This window comes from Tribolium madens, unplaced genomic scaffold, assembly GCF_015345945.1.
Source record: "Tribolium madens isolate multiple individuals breed KSU strain unplaced genomic scaffold, Tmad_KSU_1.1 Scaffold_7;HRSCAF=85;Tcas5.2_LG10, whole genome shotgun sequence".
In the NCBI taxonomy this organism is placed as follows: domain Eukaryota; kingdom Metazoa; phylum Arthropoda; class Insecta; order Coleoptera; family Tenebrionidae; genus Tribolium; species Tribolium madens.
The window spans coordinates 3705504-3726010 of NW_025401050.1; the positions used below are offsets into that span (position 1 = coordinate 3705504).

At 31.3% G+C, this 20507-nt stretch overlaps 1 protein-coding gene across 2 annotated transcripts in view; it reads left to right on the top strand.

Annotated features, from left to right (window-relative positions):
• Nucleotides 1-20507, top strand: part of LOC123010099 (nuclear hormone receptor FTZ-F1 beta) — a 38112-nt gene that overhangs the window by 15647 nt on the left and 1958 nt on the right. For both annotated transcript variants that reach the window (XM_044406782.1, XM_044406783.1), the window contains exons 2-8: nucleotides 7773-8167; nucleotides 12048-12494; nucleotides 16178-16577; nucleotides 16734-16966; nucleotides 18802-19062; nucleotides 19117-19369; nucleotides 19423-19577. In XM_044406782.1, coding sequence (XP_044262717.1) covers nucleotides 7841-8167; nucleotides 12048-12494; nucleotides 16178-16577; nucleotides 16734-16966; nucleotides 18802-19062; nucleotides 19117-19369; nucleotides 19423-19577 — 2076 coding nt within the window. In that variant the 5' untranslated portion in view covers nucleotides 7773-7840. The remainder of the gene's footprint in view (nucleotides 1-7772; nucleotides 8168-12047; nucleotides 12495-16177; nucleotides 16578-16733; nucleotides 16967-18801; nucleotides 19063-19116; nucleotides 19370-19422; nucleotides 19578-20507) is intronic.

Consider the following 20507-nt stretch of genomic DNA (forward strand, 5'->3'; position numbering starts at 1 on the left):
TTGTAACTATTATTTTTAGGTATAGATAAATACTAAAAAAATGTATTTTAAAAATAACAAGAAAATAAATATCAATAAAACTACAAGTATTCACTTAAAATTAAAAATCTCATATACAGGGTGATTCAACCGGACCGTACCAGCATAGAGGTAGGTGTAGGGTGGTTTTTGGAACTATTTAGTTACTCACAAAATTGCAAACAAAAATTTTGTTCAACAAGACAAAGAAAAACATAATTAACCTTTTGTTTTTTTGTTAATATACTTGTAGACACAACTATAGTAACTAGATAATTGAACTTTTTTTCCATTTAATAGTATTTGTTAAAAACAAGAATTTACTGTTTACTAGCCTAATTAGGTACAATACCTACTTGTATTAATAAAAACAGATTTTTAATCAAATGTTAAGACGATAAAAAACAAAAGTAGTTTTTTTGATTAGTGAATATTAAGCTCTATTGCATTGAATTGAAATATTGAATAAAAGTTTGGTGATTCACACGAAACTATTATTTTTAGGTATAGATAGATATTTATCTATACCTAAGAAAAAATTTACTAAGAAAAAATATTTTAAAAATAAGAAAAAAATCAATATCAATAAAACTACAAGTATTCACTTAAAATTAATAATCTTCTATACAGGGTGATTCACCAGGACCGTATCAGCATAGAGGTAGGTGTAGGGTGGTTTTTGGAACTATTTAGTTACTCTCAAAATTGCAAACAAAAATTTTGTTCCAAGTTTTCTTAAGTAAATACTCTTGAAAGTTGCAATTTTTTATTTTAAAGAAGATAATTTTAATGTAAGTGATTGGCGTAATTAATACGTATTTTAAGTAATTTGGACAAACGCATCGTTTTTGCTAGTACTTGAGAAACCTATGAGAATTGTCAGTAACAAATCCACTGTAGAAGATGAATCAAGTTTTACCGCCGAGGCAGCACGTCTCGATTCACCCTGTACGAATAATTCATTTTGCAACTTGTAACAAAATGAATTTTATTGCCCCGATGCGGCAAATAATGAGTGGAAATGTAACTACTTGACCACTAAAACCTTTACAATTTCCGCACTTAAAAGCTTAAGGTGCGTCTTGCAGAAGCAGTAATAAAATGTCCATGATCATTAAAATACAGTAATTTATTATGCAATAAGCCACTTAATTTTCTCACGTACTATACTTTAACAACTGGCTTAGAGACTTCACTTGCAACAATGTGCGATAAAAGTCGAAATAAATAAGACTTTGTTTGGTTTTTCGGGTGTTTCTACCTGCTTGAAATCGCTCAAAATCAATCAAGTTTGATTGTTGAAGGCTTCAAGCCTTGTAATTACTCAAAAATCTTCAGAAGTTTGTCATGTATTTATTTTTGTGTTTTGTGCTGAATAAATTGCAGTGGCTGGAAGGCAGGCCTCGGGGCCCAAGAAACGTTTTTCTTTTGATATCGACGCGGTGTCTTGACCCTACAAAGCTCCACCCAGATCGGTGTGCATTCCAATATGCACATAGAAATGCCTTCCGAGCAACTGCACATATCCACTTGCACATAAATTAATAAAACCGTATAAGGTGTTGCCAACATGTACAGTTTCCATTTATTAAATTAATAGTTGCGTTGTTATTTATGAAATTACGAAATAAAGCAACGGTTGCGTTAATAGCACTCCTAGTGTTGAAAGATGATTTCTGCATGCAACAGAATATCACCGAATCGGATGTGAAAGCTTCGAAAAAATTCGCAAATGAGATTTTTGCTAATTGTGGCCTTCTAGGAAGGACGATGAGAACACGATGAACTCCATCTTATCATCGATCGAATTAACCGCAAGCAAAAACTACTTATTACTTGGAATAATGCATACTACAAGCAAGTACACACTTTCGGGTTAGTCAAGCGCTAAAAGCAGTTTTTTAACATTTTTTTTCTCAATAGTTTTTTGCAAGTTTATTGACAGTTGTTTTATAATACATGTTTAGTAAGTACTAATCGAATCGAGAAGATAATAATGGAGAAAAAACTGAAACTCGATCACCTTGTGTGCGAATTTATCGAATCACGAACAGGAATTTTTATTGAACCGCAATGTATAATTTTATTTAACGGTGTGAAATATAACATGCAAATAGATACCGAGCAGAAACCGCGGCGATTTTTGTAACGATGGAAGATTTATCTTGCCTTGTTTTTATTGGTAGGTTTAACGTTAACAAGACTTGTGGACTTGAATAACTGGCTTGTGATTTTGTAAAAAACTAATGACAACTAGAATAATCATTAAGGGTCAAACAAGAAAATTTATACAAAAAAAATAAAATAAATTTATCCTGACATCCTGTGTAATAAAGTTGCGGTAACTAAAATAGGAAAATTGAATTAGTTACATTAATATACTTACATACAGTCTGCGCCAGAACACGTGCCCCAGAGAAAAATTTCAAGTAAGATAAGATACCAGGAACATGGAAAAAATGTTTACAAAATTCTAGCTGTTAAAAAATTATGATATTGATTTTTTGACATTTGATATTTTTTTATGTCTATTTAATGATACTGATGATCTTGTATATGTTTTTGTAGAATTATTTAGTAAAGGTACAAAAAATTTGCCAATAAAAGCTACAAATAACATTAAAAAGAGTTACAATTAAGGATACAGCTTCCTCCCCCTTCTAATAGCCTGTAGGAAAAAAAAACTTGGAAAATCCTTTTTCCAACAGAAATAAATCAAAGTACAAAATTTAAAGTCTCATAACTTCGAAATTTTTATAGAAGGAATTTTTTAAACATTTTTTCCATATTTCTGGTATCTTATATCTTATATCTTATATGGCATTTTTTCTGGGGCGCGAGTTCTAGCGCACTCTGTATACATAAAAAATGTCAAATGTTAAAATTTTTTGACAAATAGAATTTTTTAAGCATTTTTTTTATGTTCCTGGTATGTTATATTACTTGGGATTTTCCTCTGGGTCGCGAGCTTTGAAACACCCAGTATAGTATACACATATACACATTTTATTAATTATTTGTGTTTTGGAAAGTAATTATTAATAAAAAAGTGCTACAACAATGTGACCGTGTTTTGAGAGTGAAATATTGTTTTGTGTTTGAGTTATGCGAGGCAACAATTGCAAAATGTATAATCTTGAAAGAAATACCTTTCACACTACATCTTTTTAATCCATTTCCATTTTATTGTCCAAATTAGTATAAAATCCCAAAAAAAATTATTGAGTTAGGGGAGCTTAAAGTTGAAAAAACATTGTTGCGTTTTTCCACTCAGCGTTTCAATTATAAACTAAAAATTTTGAACGTTATACAGTGATAGAAAGTAGGGACTAATTTTTAACAAATTTTTGTCTATAAATAGGTATGTCACATTTAACTAATTACAATAAAAAGGAAGACATTACTGGAGGAAATGGGAACTGAATTAAAGTAATTAAAATAAACATTACAATTTATGTCATGTTTTATACAAATTGAAAGACACAAACTCCAAACTTAAGCACAACGGAAATGCATTTCTCTAGTGCCAGAAGTGGTAATTAATTCGGCATTTCCGTAGTTTCAACGAGTGATAAGTAAAAAGTTTGCAGACTTTGAATGCTTTTAAAAGTTTGGATGCGGATTTATACATTAATGAAAAAGTAGTAATTGTTTTAATACAAAATAAGAAAAATAGTTTCAAACGGATTCAGGAACTAATATTTCTAATCTCAGATTTGCAACTGCTGGTCCGGTATCTACCAAAAATAGTGTTACAATGAAATAAAAAACTAAATTATTTCCCATGAAGGTTGTATGCGGAAAACCTTCGACTCGGTTTTTACAAAAAGACTGAATTAAAGTCCATGTATTAATGTTTGTTTAGATTTGGAAAAACTAGTTAAGGATAATTCATCAGCAGAAAAATAGACAATTGCATAATCGATATGTGGTAAACCGCAAGTATAGGATTTTTTTTTGACTATGACAAATCGACTTACAATTATTATTTACTTAATAAGTAAATTATTTATTAATTTGAATCATTCATTATTTTTTCTTTATTTGAACACGATTCTCTTGGCGTTTAATTTATTCATATTTGAAAGGTTTCGAAAAACCATTTTTTGAACAAACTGGAAGTGAATGTGTATGTAAGAGTAATTTTTTATAACTTATTCGAGATAATTTACCAACAATAATTACTTGATGGTATGTTAATAATGTATACAAAACTTATTTACATTTCAAATTTGTCAAAGCACTTAAATAGTTATTTTTGTCTTGTGTGGGGCAAAAACCCCTTATTCAAAATTTCTGTTTGAAGAAGAGATTTTCTCACGTGTGCAGTGAAACCGAACTGTTTCTTTTTTATACCCCGCAGCCAGAGGTGAACCTTTTATGGCACTTAATTACAGGACAAGCAGTGCATTAAACCACTCCACTGTCAAAATGTTTTTTCTTTTTTGTCCTTTCAGCGAAAATTTTCGAAAATGTATATCCATCTAGTTAGTCCATTATTACGAGTATTTAGTTCGAAACCTGTTGGCGAGTTACCACAATACCTCCTCTGAATGTCCTTAGAGAAATATTTTGCATAACAATGCCTTCCACATGAGTCACAATTAATTTAAGAGTTTTAAACGGCATTTCAAATATTATTTCGGAGACTGGAATTTGGAAGTCATTGTGCAATGAACGGTTACCAAATCGGCCATTCACATCCAGGACCGGTGCATTTGGCTGCAGTGATGTGCAAATAAATTTAACCTCGAAAGAGATTAAGTAAAAGTTTGAATTAAAGTCTTATTTTGATCTCGACAAAGTAAGAAAAAATTGTGAGTCAATAAGTAGCGATTTCCGTTCTGCTTAAAACATCTTGATTTCTCATAGCAATCGAAATATTTCTTGACACACATTTGGAACCGTTTTATTTTTGAAAATAATAATTTTAATTTGCGCTTGTCATATCATGTATGTCACGGTCGATTTTTCCAATAAAAATTTCGAAAACTAAATTGAAAACTCACAATCACTGTCATTGTTGTAAAAGATATTTCGCTGTTGTTGGACATTTGTTATTTCACTGTTGCTACAAGGGCAAATGCTTGGTTATACGTGTATGCAAAACTAAATGGAAGTTGTAAGAATGTCGTCTGGGCTCTCTCTCTGTTTACTGATACTGTCAACCCACACGTTATTGCGGTTTGCAGACTTTTGTCATAATGTGACGCCGCGAGTTTGGGGGGCATCAATATATGGTCTGAAACAGCAAAATAATGAAAAAAATCATAGTCTAATAATAATTAATTAAATGGAAGAATTTTCGACGCATATAGTTTGTTTTTGTTTTTTTTGACTGACTTATAGTACAGTACAGAGTTTTTCATACATAATTTTTTTGGATTTTTAATCCATTCAAGTAATGTTCAAAAAGGGATTGTAGAATATGCGCCAGAACTGGTGCCCCAGGGAAAGGTAAGAAACCGGAAACAGAAAAAATGTTAAAAAAATTCTACCTATAAAATTTCAAAGTTATGAGAGTTTAAATTTTGAACTTTGATTTTATTTATTTCTGTTGGAAAATAATTTTCCAAGTTTTTTTGCTGCAGGCTATTAAAAAAGAAAACAAGAAAGCTGTATCCTAAATTGTAACTATATTTAACTTATTTTCTGGCTTTTATTAGTAAAATTTTTGTACCTTTACTAAATAATGAAAAAACATATACAAGATCATCAGTAACACAAAATAGACATAAAAAAATGCCAAATGTCAAAAAATTTTGCCAGATATTTTTTTTTAAACAGTTTGTCCTTGTTCTTTTCTTATCTTACTTGAGAATTTTCTCTGGGGCGCGAGTTCTGACACACCTGTATGCTCAACAGAATTTTTGTCTTCAGTGGGCACCAAAAAGTTGCGGTTTTATGGTTTGTAGCTCATACAGCTTATATCTACAGATTTTAAAAAACGGCAGTTACTGTAGAAGTTTTATTTATGGTCCGATTTCAAAAATTAAAAAACTAAATAAAATGGCTTAATATACTTGGTATAAGTTAACAATTTTAGAATATTTCTAAATATCATAGTATATTTTGGCCTATATTCACTTTCTAATTTTAAACAGGGACTCATTTTTCTTAATAATTTGGAGGATATTAGTTTTCTGAGTACAGACATGTGCAATATGTCCTACTTTTGCTAAAAAATATCTGTTTAAAAAATTATCAAAATTAATAACAGTTATTAAAATCTTGTTGCATGGTGTCAATAAAAAAATCGACTAACAATAATCTTATTAAAAATAAACAAAATAAATAAATAATAATAAAAGAAATTAATCACACTAAAGTAGATGTTTTTCTGATTTGTTATGGGTAATTATTATTATTGTATTTTTGTATTAAAAATTTCAAAAAATGTTAATCATATTTTCTCTTTCTATTTTTTGACATGACAATAATGACATCGTCTAATTTTTATAAACAATAATTTTTAGTAAAAGTGAAATATATTCCGCATGTCTGTACCAAGAAAACTAATACCTTCAAAATTATGGCGAAAAAAATATAGGCAATTTAAATTTAGAATGTTGAATGTAGCCCAAAATTGGCAGCTTATGTTTTATTAATAGACATTTAATTTTTGAACTCGGACCATAAATAAAATTCTACGGCGCCTGCCGTTTTTTTTTTAAAAATCACCCTGTATCTCGAAAACCGTGAGTGTTTTCATACAAAATTAAAGCTTATAGAATTTCCTAGAAGACAATCTTCGTTTTTTTTTTTGAATCTTAAATAGTTTTTGAGATATTCAAATATCGCACACTCTTTAAAAAAACAATTTTTTGCCTCACTTTGCATCATGGTACCTAAATCCCAAGTTTACGCCAAAATTGTTTGTGACGGAATGTTGGTTGTAGGTACATTGGAAATTCTGCAGCTTATAGAAAACACTTTTTTTTTATCTTCTTCGAAAAAAGTGAGGCTGCACTTCTTGCTGTAAATGTTCAGATTTGAAGAAAATTTTGATTTCTGTATCCTCGTCGACCGTTTGTGTTACGTTTTACTCATCCTGTGATGAGTAAAAACTAACAACTTTTTATTTCTTACAAAAAAACGAAGGTGCAAATAATATATATAATTATTTTTATTAAAAATTGGAATTACGAGCGTCTAATGAATGCAAAACCGAATTAACCAATTTTGCTGTATTGAATGGAACCAAAGTCTAAACTGATTGGTTTCTCCATGGTTACTCACATCATAATAATGGCCGACTTCAAACGGACCAATCACATCGATGCATTAAATTTTCGAATGAATTCAAAAATCTAAACGGCCCAATCACGTTGCTTACAACTTTTACAACCATTTTTACGTTAATTCATAATAGTTTTTTTATAGAATGCGTTATTTGCTATCAAATATCTCGAAAACTATTTGAGATACAAAAAACCCGAAAAGTTCTTCTTGCAGAAAGTTTTATAAATTTTATTTTGTATAAAATAATTTTTATTCGACGAGTTTGAGCTCTAACTCACTAAAATACAGCCATAAAATTGAAAATTTTATTTTTGGTCATGGAGCTTACATGGAGGTAAATGAATGGAATAAATAACTATCTCAACTGAATCCTATATATTTATTAATTATTAATCAGGAAAATAGTAAAAACCCTCCCCAAGCTCAAATCAATTACATTTCTTTTTTTTTTTTTTAATGACTGAAAAAACGAAATTTTTGAGTTTATATTTATAAAAATTGTGTTGTTTCAGTTGATGCGGCCTAAGGTGACAATGCCCGAGCCGTCCGGAAGCGTCGGAGTGAGCTGATCTAGGCCGTGATGGCCGCAGACATGAGGTCTCCGAACGTGTCCGTAACCCCCATCAACATGGAGCCCCCGTATCCATCGACGCCGATTACGAACTGTGATTTGCCAACGGGGGAACCTCAACGCACCAGGAGCGCGCCCCATCCTGGCCTTCTCACCAACGGCGACGTCCTCGACAGTTCCGACGCCGAAGTGGCGCAAATCGACTTCCAATGTGCCGTTAATATGCGACATAAAAAGAAAAGGGATGGGGCGGACGTACCCAGACCCATGTCGTGGGAAGGAGAACTCAGCGATCATGAGAGAGATATGTGTGTCGATGATGATAACGGATCTCAGGTTGGCAGAATTGAAATTGTGCATCAATATGCATACATGTCTCATATACAAGTAACCAATAACTGTTTCAAATTGCTTTGTCTCAGACTTTTGTATAACTTTTTTTTTCTTTATCGTTCATGCCAATAAGAAAATACGTTGTCTAAACATTAGAAACAAAGTTTGCATATACAGAGTGATTATAAAGTATGGAACCAAGCGTTTTTTTAAAGTAATATAAAAAATGTGATTGTATTTTGAGAACGAAATTTTGTTTTGTTTTTGAGTTAGGCGTTTTTTTTTTTTGTTAAAATTGCAGTTTATGTAATCCTTTATGAGAAAAATGGTTTTATAGTGGGTTGCCATTTAAAAAAATTTTTAAAATTCTGGAATTCAAAAACAAAAGAAAATTTCGAAAAATTTTATTCTCGATAAAACATCACATTTTTATAGTACTTTATTATTCACCAATTAGTTTTTCCAAAATATAAACAGATTGAGCAAAACACGTTTGGTTCCATACTTTTTACAGCACAACATATATTATTTTTTCTATGTTTTTTATTTACTATATTTTCTTATTTTACTAATTCACATCTATGAAATATTTTTTGGTTTGCAAATAGAAGTTGTGTTAATAAAAGTGGTCGGACGTACGTAAATAATTTCAAATTTCTTGTTATAAATTCGTTTAATGAAAATTGTGATCACAGACACCTACTTGATAAAACATTATTTATGGTTTGAATTTTTAAAAGTTAAATTTTGTTTTACATATGGACTAAATAACTAGGCGAATTTTCAGACTGTCAAACGTTTAATTATATTTAAAATTAGAACTAGCAAGTAATTAAAATTTGTCGTTTCTAGCATTTCTCACTTATTTTTTGAATGAAACATCAAATTGCGGAATAACAGGTTTTTGTGTGATCATTTTATAATTTTAAATGAAGGTGGAATTCATGATATAAGCAATTAGCGATTATTTTACTGTTATACAAACTGGTCTGAAATTCACTAAAGTTAGCTTGTAAGTACTCTTAACTCCTTTGTCAACGTAAACTCATTACATGTGTATTATTATCTATTAATCTCTGCTTTTTGAATAAAGCTGGGCGCAATATATTACTCAGAATATTGCAAAACTCGCATCTCGCTCGTTTTATAAATCCATCCTAAATCTACCTTTTTACGGTTTCTTAGCTATCTTCTAGATTTCTTTTTCTTAAGTGAATAGGAAAATGAAAACTAAAATTATTTTAGGACTATATGAATGAAATTCCTCATTCTTTCATTTTAAGATCTACGGGTGTCCCAAAATTAAAATCCTACAAAATATTGAGGTCTGAAGATACATATTTTAATCTTCAAATAAAGACCAGGAATGTCGGAGCTTTTATTATAGGTACTATGTGTAACAACAATCCAAAACATTTTTGTAGAAGTAGTTAATTTAACACCAAGTAAAAAAATATTCCATTTTTGCAAATTTTGATCAAAAAGGATCGGCAACGAGGCTAGAATATCTATTATTTTGTTACTTTGGAGTTTGGAACGGCATGGTTACTTGGAAAAAGGTCGCTAACCATAAATTTTACGTGGATACAGGGTGTACAGTTCGCGCAATGTTGCCGTAATGAACAAAGTTAAAACTTAAAAGACGAATACCTTGTAGGACGTAATTTAAAAAACTGTTCTGTATCAATGATTTTTTCTTAGTCTAAGGGGAGCTCTTACAACGCTCCGAACTCGGAATGCTTTAATTTTGAGACACCGTGTATACTTGTTTTATCAAGAAATTTAAAATTAGTTTTTTTTTTTAATTTCTAGACAGGCGCGAGGGGTCGTTAACTTTGGAATTAGTTCGACTCTCTCAACGGAAACTATAGTAACTCATAAAATTGGTTTTGAGTTACGATGGCTTATGGTTGGCCCAAAATACAAAAACAATGAGAAAATTTTTTTTGAATAAACAATATTATTACCAAAACTTAGACCCTCAGCAATTTTCAATAATATTAAACATTTCCTTGATTTTTTATTAATAATCGAAAGATTTAATGCAATTTTTCTCAAAACTGTAAATTTTGAGTTACTATAGTTTTCGTTGGGAGAGTCGAATTCAATTTTTTGGAATTTAGTCGAAAGTGCTTAAAATTGTTTGGAAATATTTGGAATTATTAATTGTCTTGTCTGAAAGTACTAAAGTTATTTGTGAATTACTTGATTTTTACTTGAATTACTGGAATTTTTGGAATTATCGGAGATAATTTATTTTGAAAATTACGTTGAATTTCTTCTCGGAATTATTTTGAAATTACGAAAATTAAGTTGGAATTACAGGAACTCATTTGGAATTATTCGAATTAATCTGTAAACAATGGAATTACGTAGAATTACTCGAATTTCGATGGAATTTTATTGAAATTAGTTAGTTGTCCACATTTTTATCAAGTTAACGGCCCTTCGGATAGATATTTTAAAACACGTCTTTGTTAATTGATTAAATTTATTTTATAAATTATATGAAACGTAAAATGGCCACTTATGAAAATATTCAAACATTATACAGGGTGGTTCAAAAATGTCGCAGCAACTCTCGAATAGTGATAGAAGACTTTGAGCTAAGCATAAAAATGAATTCAGAATTTTTTGAAAAAAAAAAACAGAACTGTCAACTTTCATATTATCATGTAGGCATCTTAGTTTTTTTGTTCCCGATGTTGTTAAATTTAATTTATTGTCGAATTTGCTAATTTTTTTAAATGTTTTTTTTACACCATAAGACACAAATTGGTGATTTTTTAATTGATTTAGATATCTGTTCAGTCTTACAAGATGTGCCGATTCCGCTAACTAGATTCAAGATTACATAATCGAAACGGTCAAAAACTTAATCCAAAATCTAATCTTTGAATCGTGAAAAAAAAACTCAAACAATTTTTTGTCATGGGAACTTATTTGGATGTCCCCTTTATCACCACTCTGTATGTAATATGTAGTTTTTTAAGAAGAGATGTTTCTTGCAGTAAATGTTTTTGTATTAAAATATACTAAAACACGTACTGGAAGAGAATTTTATTTATTGTTATAACCAGATAAAATTTTATACTGAAATATGCTTATTTACCACTATCAAGAAAACATTTTGAATAGAACAAATACAGGGTGCGCCAAAACTCGCGCCCCAGAGAAAAATGCCATATAAGGTGAGATACTGGGAACATGGAAAAAATGTTAATTTTTTTTTATCTATAACAATTTCGAAGTTATGAGAGTTTAAATTTTGCACTTTGACTCTATTTATTTTTGTTGGAAAAATGATTTTCCAAGTTTTTTTGCTACAGGCTTTTAAAAGAGTAACTCTCTTTAATGTTATTTGTGGCTTTTATTGATAAATTATTTGTACCTTTACTAAATAATTGTAAAAAACATATACAAGTTCATCAGTATCATTAAATAGACATAAAAAATGTCAAATGTCAGAAAATAAATGTCAAAATTTTTTGACAGATAGAATTTTTTAAACATTTTTTCCATGTTCCTGATATCTTACTTGAAATTTTTCTCTGGTGCGCACTATACCAAAATTGCTTTCACAAGGTTACATTTCTAATGTCACTCATCGTTACATCGTGATGTAAAAGGGTCGGACTACATGTTTTAACGTCTTTTATTTAAAAAAAAAAAACACACACAAAATTACCTTCCTTAAAAAAAGTTGTAAGGGAAGTTGGTAGATCAAACTGATTCTAAAAACTACCGGAATAGTGGTATGGTCCTTTTGAATCATCCTGTATTTTAAGCTGGTTGGTCCTACTGGTATTTTGGATTTTTAAATTGAAGATTTTTTATTAATTATAGAAAATTTGTTGTTTTAATTCATATTTTCAATTTTCAGGTTCCGGAGAATTTGTCGCTGTCGCAACCCAAACTGAACACCATTGTAAACCTCGACTCGAAAGAGAGTCCCATAATGAGGCTAAAACAACCCCCAATGGGCAACTATTCGTTGCACAGCACACCCAGCAACTCTCCCTTGCTCAGCCAGAGACATCCCGTGCCCGGCGTCCCGATCATCGGTCCCAAAGACCTCATACACAAAGACATAATGCACAAGGCGTTGAACGTCCCACCGACGCCTAGTCCCGACTCCGCCATTCATTCAGCGTACAGTGTGTTCAGTTCGCCAAATCAGAGCCCTTTGACGCAAAGACATATCACGTTAACGCCGAATTTGAGTCGGAACAATAGTGATGCCTCGCATTCGAGCTGTTGTAGTTATTCGAGTGTTTCGGTTTCGGTATCGCCCACACAGCAATTCTCACCTACTCACAGTCCTATTCAGGTCAGTGTTTTTGAAATTTTTTTTTCTTACGTGGTTGGTATGATTTAATTGTTAGGGACACAAGTCGGTCAATCGCTTCGATGGAATGTCGCTCGCTTGTTTTTCATTAATTTATTGTTCGGCCCACGTGAGGTTTTAAGGTGCGATTTTACATTGCAGAAATCTAGCGCTTGTCACTATCGATTTGATATTCACTTGAAAGTGGCTAATTAGTGCCCACGGTTAAGATTGAATTATTTATTATTATTGGGTACGTGTGCGGATTTTAACTAGAGAACGGAGTAGTGATTCAATCGTGTAATTATTCGAATTGAGACAAAAGTTCACCAATTAAATACTGTGTTTTGTCTGGAATGTGATTTACAATTAATTAGAATTAAAGGAAAGTCATTTGTTTCAAATGAATATTTAAAAGGACAAGGCAACTACTTATCAACGTTATGCTCGATTAATTAGATACACAATTACAAATTTTTACATCGTTTTGATGAAATAATTCTAAAAAATACAGTTTTTACCTGAAATCGTCTGTAAACTTTGTCAACAAATGTTGAGAGGAGTTGTTCAATTTGGATGTTGGTAGAAAAATTTTGTATGCCACACGGGGGTAATGTAATATTGTATGTATGTACATACCTGTCTGTGAAAGATTACTCTCTTGATACATAGAAGTAAAATTATGTTAAGATATAAGAATAAAATACATTATTTATAAATCTAGAAACAGCCAGTATTTGGCATTTGTGCCTTCTTTAATAATAATTCAGTGGATTTGTTTAATATTTACATTTATAAACCCACCTTGACGATGCTAATTCTCCTAAACACCAATTATGAAAACATTATTTTAATGTTATGTGCACATTAATTTAAAACAAACAATGAATAAGAAAAAAATTGATTGCTATTAATTTTTATACTGCAAAAATTTAGTTAAATCCTTTTTTTTTTGTTTATTTCAAGCTTGTAATTCAGTTGAAATAAATTATTTTCCTTGAATTTGCTACAACTAAAATTGAATATGCAAGGTGTCTCAGAAATTGGTCGTCGTAACAGTTCTTGTTATGAAAACTTTATTGAAAAGCTAGAAGCTAAAAAAAATACAGGTGCGCCAGAACTCGCGCCCCAAAGAAAAATGCCATATAAGGTATGATACCAGGAACATGGAAAAAATGTTAAAAAAAATTTATCTATAAAAATTTCGAAGTTATCAGGGTTTAAAGTTTGACTCTATTTAATTCTGTTGGAAAAATAATTTGCAACATTTTTTTTTGCTATAGGCTATTAAAAGAGGAAACAAGGAAGCTAAATTGTAACTCTGTTTAATGTTATTTGTGGCTTTTATTGACAAAATTTTTGTCCCTTTAGTAAATAATTGTTCACATTCTTCACATTCTAAACCAACATTAACTTTAAAGTCTCTTTAATTCGATTATGAAAGTGGCCCTAAGATAGTTAAAATTTTATTTTTAAAGAACCCTTTTTCAGAGGTTTTCAGAGAGTTTTTTCCATAAAAAGTGTAACATCCTGTTTCATCCCTTTGTAGGTGTAGTTTTAACACTAAAAACATACACTATTTGCTTTGTAGAAAATGCAGACTTTCGTTGATAATAAGTGGCTTCCAGGAATTTTAAAAGACGTTTTATTCACACCGGAGATGAAACACAATTTGTTTTCCGTGTAAGTTGCATCCGAAAGGGGAATGGATTTTGTCAATAAAAATTTAGGACAAAATTTTGAATTTTTAAACAATGGTAAAGTTGTTGCGATCGGAGTGGAAAAAGAAAATCTGTACGAAATGAAGCTTCGCATACTGAAGAAGCCTGAAAAATCGCGTTTTGCCGTGGATAAAATAATTTGGCTTAATTCAAATTGGTATATTTGATTCCATTAACCTAAAATGCCTAAAACAGGACCAAAAAGAAATTGATTATGTTTTCAAACATACCTTAGGGTGTACTTTAAATCTGGACATGCGCAGGGCTACAAACTTAAATACGAAATTCCATAGCCACCTGTTATGCCAATTTTAATGAAATCACCGCCTCCTTAATGAAATGTATCAATATCCCGCCTGGGCATTTCGTAAAAAATGCATTGAAGCAGTGATTCCGATTTTTTCTTAGTTACGGGGGTTACTAAGGAAAAACTGAATGATTTTTAATTATTAACGAAAAATAACGCAATTAATAAATGCTGGGAAGGAAGGATACAACAAAACAAGATACGCCAGGGAGAATTGATATTATGAGGTTGAACCCTTTAAGCTAAAAAAATGGAAATGTCAAAAAATTTCCCCAGATTAAAGCGCCAACGGGAATCACTTGAACTCAAAAAATGCCCAGGCGAGAAAAGGATTATTTCTATGGAGACGGCGAAGAATGAAATATACTTTAAGTTTTGTTAATCCCTTGATACACAAATAACTGATTTATTAATAAACATCGGTAAATAAAAATAAATTCAAGTTTCTTAAAATTTTTATTTTTTATGTTAAATAAGGTGATTTCTTTTTGACCCTTTAACTTTTTGGAATATTTAAGTGGGTCAAACTACCTGCGAGTGCGAGTCAGGTTAGGTACTACAAATTCTTGTGGTCGAAATTATTATGCAACTTCCGATGTGAATGAAAAATAAACAAAAATAATTACGGTTGAGAGCTTTATTAGATTAGTCATTTAGAGCTTGTCTGTGACTCATCTTTCTTTTGTTGTCCAAGTTGTGAATAAATTATTACAAATTGAAAAAAAAAGAGAACAGTCATCTTGTTAAACTCGTAATCTTCTAAGTTTACATTTCACGCTTTAGGAATTATTCAAATAAGAAATTAAGTAGTTCTTCATTGAAAATTTTGCCGTTACTATTTATGATAAAATTTTAGTGCTAATAAATGATGTCTAGAGATTAAAATTAACATTTAAAATTAAAACTTTTCTTTCACAAGTTAACAATAAATTATTACAAAAACATCACCAGTTTTACATCCCACGCTAAACCTTGATTGATTACCAGTCCAGAATTTATTGTGCTTCTGAATAACTTAAATAATTTTTACTTCTGTTTTTTGTAAAGTGACTGGAGTTGAAAGTTGGCAAAATAAATAAATGTTTTTGTCTAATTAATCTAAAACACAATTAGGACTAAATAGTATAAATTTTTGCAATAATTCAAATATCACCATAATTAGGTTTTTCTGATCATTTAACTAATCAAGTAATCACTCTGTGTTCATGTTATAAACCAATATATCTGACTAATAAAATGACTAATATAAATTAACATAATAATGAAATGACAACAACTGAAATAAAAAATAACATGTTATGTGAAACAGGTATTTTTGTCTATAATAATTTTCTCTTTCAGAACGAAATCATTTTAAACCCTATTTTAAAAAACAATAAGACTTTCCTTTGCTCTTGATAAAGATTTCTTTACATATCGGTTATGTAGCATTTGGATTTCCAATAAAAAAATAGTTTGATGTTTTATCTCATTATTTTATTCGGAAACACTGTACATAATAACGTTACAGGAATAACTCATGTAATGAAAATGATTGTCGTCCAGATTTCGAATTTATATTGTGAAATTGTAATAAATTGTTGAAGTTATGCAACCAACAATTCTTATGTCAAAATCATCGAACACAATTTTTGACGATTTTTTCTTTTGTGATCCAGGGCCGCCATATGCACAGTATTCACAACAGTCCCCTACATCACAACGTACTCTACCGAAGCCTCCAAGAGGACCCCAGCGTTCAATACACCGACCACGACGGTCTCGACGAGACCGAAGATAAGACTGGCTTAGTTCATACATCTCTGCCCGCACAACCCGGAATATCTCGCCAACAACTCATCAACAGTCCGTGTCCGATATGCGGTGATAAAATTTCAGGATTTCATTATGGAATATTCAGTTGCGAATCGTGCAAAGGCTTTTTCAAACGCACTGTACAAAATCGAAAAAATTACGTCTGTCTAAGGGGGGCCGCCTGTCCCGTCACCGTCGCCACGAGGAAGAAATGTCCGGCGTGCAGGTTCGACAAGTGTCTCCAATGCGGAATGAAGCTAGAAGGTATTTCATAAATTATAAAAAAAATATTCTTCATAAAGTAAAAAAAAAATATTTGAATAATGTAAAGATGACGTTTGAATTTAATAGTCAATGTTGCCAAGTTGAAATTTAACATATTTTTTTTATTTTTGTGGTAAATGAAACGAATTTTTTTAGCTATAAGAGAAGATAGGACCAGAGGGGGCCGTTCGACTTATCAGTGCTCATATTCACTTCCACCGTCGTTAACAAATCATGCCGAACTGAGGGCTAGTTCAACCGATTTAAGACAGAATATGGGTGAAACGCATCACGGTTTAACCGTTAAATTGGAACCAACAGATACAACAGTCTCTCATCACAAAAGGGGAACTTTGCCAGGATCGAGAGGTGTCCCAGCATTATTGCAAGTAAGTTTTGTAATTAAAAATATGGTAAAAACACAAATTATGAGTTCATTCATATTTGGATTTATACAGGGTGTTTACAGTCTTGAAGTTGAAAATTGACCTAATAATAAAAGAATACAGAAATACTGTAACCGAGAAAAAACTCATACAATTGTTATTATCAAGAATGTTTATTTAACTCCAAAATATTGGTACACGATTTGAGGGTCACTGAAATTATTTCCTTGTTAAGATAAAATTGTATTGTTGCAACAGATAAAAAATTCGTATTCATCACAATGAAAGAGAAAAGTCACTTCATAGTTTTGATTTGCTTTTGCTTTAGTTTTTATCAAAATTCGAGGATCTTCTGCTTAATCTCTTTCAGCGAATGGTTTCCAATAGGTTTGATTCGTTTTTCTTAATTTTTATCCAAATTTATGAACATGTATGGCAAAATATTAAAATAATAAATTGGTTGTTGTGATTATGTTTTAAGATAATGATACTAATGGCCATTGTTGCAGCCAAAGTAGCAGTTCTCAAACAAATATTGTAAAATGAATAATTTCTTTTAACAACGTGAATTTTTGTTTTATATAGCGTATCAGTTTTTTTTCTACCGTGAACATCATCTCATTTAAATTTCAACCCCAAGACCGTAAACACCCTGTATTAGTATAGCGTTTCCAGCGATAGATTAAACTTTTTAAAATATACTAACAACATTAAAATCACTAAAACAATCTTATCTCAGGACCGGTTGTTGCGTACAGTTAGGTTGGTGACATTTGCGCGCTTGTATTCCTCCGCCGATTTTGCACCTGTCATGTTTTGTCATTTCTGTCAAATTATTTTGGTTTAACGCCGTTTAGTTGATTTTTTAAGTGTTAATAATCGTTTTTAGTTTGTGTTTCGTTAAATGTTTATTGTGTTAGTGTGAGTTTATACTCGTTTTTAATTAGTTAATAAAGCATTAATCTGACGAACATTTTAAGGGATAGATTTTTCAACAAGACATTACCAATTTTTAGGAAAATCACGTTTTTCATGTTGTTTGTAACTAGAATTTTCAGAAGTAATTTTGAATGCGTAGGGTTGGTGTCACCTTGTTGACGGTTGACGTTTTTTGTCAACCTGCTGTCAACTATCAATTGAGTTTTTATCTATACAAGCTAACAGGTGATTTAACCTAAATTTTGATACTGGTTACGATATTTTTTGTTTGTCACCAAAAACCAACCTAACGAAATTTAAGGCAACCTATTCACGAATATCCCTAAATCCTAGGCAGTAGTTTCTTGTTGATACGAAAATAGACATAAAAAAAATGTTAAATGTCAAAATTTTTGACAGATAGAATTTTTTTAAACATTTTTTCCATGTTTCTGATATCTTATCTTACTTGAAATTTTTCTATGGGTCGCGAGTTCTTACACCCTGTATTTTGGGTTTACAACTCGCTCTTTGGGCATCAGCAAATTAACAGAATTACAGAAAATAAATTGAAAAATGTTGCTTAGTTCTCATTTGTCTTACATCCTAGCCTTACATTACTAAAATATTATGGTAATTGCAACATTAAAAATCATTTTTTTGTAAATCTGCCATTTAAAGTACCAAAAAATGTTTAATAGAACAAGTAAAACAACAAGTAAAAATTTAAATTTAGCGCGATTGGTACTATTTTTAGTGCGGAGTGTTAGTAACAGTTAATTAATTAATGCTGTAATATTTATACTCTTGACATTTTTGTTGTGGTAATTTGGTAACACTGAATGTCATAGTGGTCATTGATACGCTACCAACCTTGCATAAAAATTGTGGTAGATGCTTTAATAGCTCTGTTTTTGAAGGAAATAATGGATGTGGAGCACCTTTGGCACTACAACGAGGTGGAGCTGAACAAGTTGAGCACTGAAGGCCATTTGGGGAAAGAAGGAGGAAGCGGAGCCGTCCACAATCTATCAAACCATCCTCTTTTAGCCGGCACTGCTTTGGCCGGCTCGACTGACACTAATCCAGATTTCGTCGCGAATTTGTGCAATATAGCCGACCGTCGACTGTACAAAATAGTCAAATGGTGCAAAAGTCTGCCACTATTTAAAAACATATCCGTATGTAGTAAAAATTTCGTTAATTTTGTTTGTTTTAAAAGTGGAGTATTGTAGATCGACGACCAAATCTGTTTGCTCATAAACTCCTGGTGCGAATTGCTGCTTTTCTCTTGTTGTTTTCGTTCAATGTCGACTCCTGGCGAAATTCGAGTCTCTTTAGGAAAAAGCATCACATTGAATCAGGCCAGGGACATGGGAATGCAAGCGTGTATAGAAAGGATGTTGAATTTTACGGAACAGTTGAGAAGGTTGCGAGTGGATCAGTACGAGTATGTGGCAATGAAGGTAATCGTTTTACTAACGTCAGGTGAGTCGAATTTTGGATTTTAAATTCAAGAGTTATGGTTTTGGTGGTTGCAGATACGTCTGAGTTGAGAGAGGCTGAAAAAGTTCGAGCTTCGCAAGAAAAAGCTCTCAAAGCGTTGCAAGATTATACGTTGAGCCATTATCCGGACAGTCCTGCCAAATTTGGAGAGTTGCTTCTCCGCATTCCTGAATTACAACGAACTTGCCAGGTGCGTCACGCATTTCCACAGATTTATAACGTATTGAAATATTTTCCGAAGAATTTAATAAGTAAAAGTTTTGATGTAAATAAAATTGACTACTTCAAATTGAAGTTTGGCAGATCAATTGCCAACCCTACAACTTTAAAACCACTGTTTTAGGGTAATTTTGTTTCTTCGAAGACAATTCAACAAATGATTGGTGAATCCAAATTCACCTAAGATAATTACTTAATACTTACCAAAATTTTTCTTTATTCTTCTAAAAACAAGTTATACGGTATGTTTTTCTGCTGTTTAAATCTCATCGCATTGGCGACCTTATTTTTTTGACAACGATGACACTTTGACAGTTAATTAATTAATTGAATAATTATAGTTCTTGTTAAAAATAACTTTGTATTTTTTTATCTTAAAGCTGTTTTTTTTTGAGTTGTTTTTCACAAACATTTTTGTTTTTTAAATAACTCTTTTATCCTCAAGTTGGCATCAAATTTAAAGTCTTAGTTTGGCAACCTTGAGTCTTAAATTCAAACGTCAAACTTTTACAGGCAAATGGCATGCACTTGCCACGAGCAACCACAGGCTTGGTCGTCACCTGATACATCAATATAATGGGTAGTATCAATAAAATGTAGCAAAAGCTTTTACTATAATTTTCTCCCTTTCTCATAAAATCTAAATTACGTCTATCTTTTACTATTACAAGGTAGAAGCATTTACTTAACTTTATTCATACGGCTCATTAAATTAGAAAAAATGCCTATGATTCAGTGTTGCCAATAGATTTTTTGTCACAAACATTGATAGACACAATAAGACAGTTAATAAAAAAATTTTGGTCCATCCTTTATTGTCACCATGACATATTTGAAAGTCAGAATGACACGTAAATGTCGATCTTTCTGTGACCATATGAAAATGAAGTTAATAAATTAA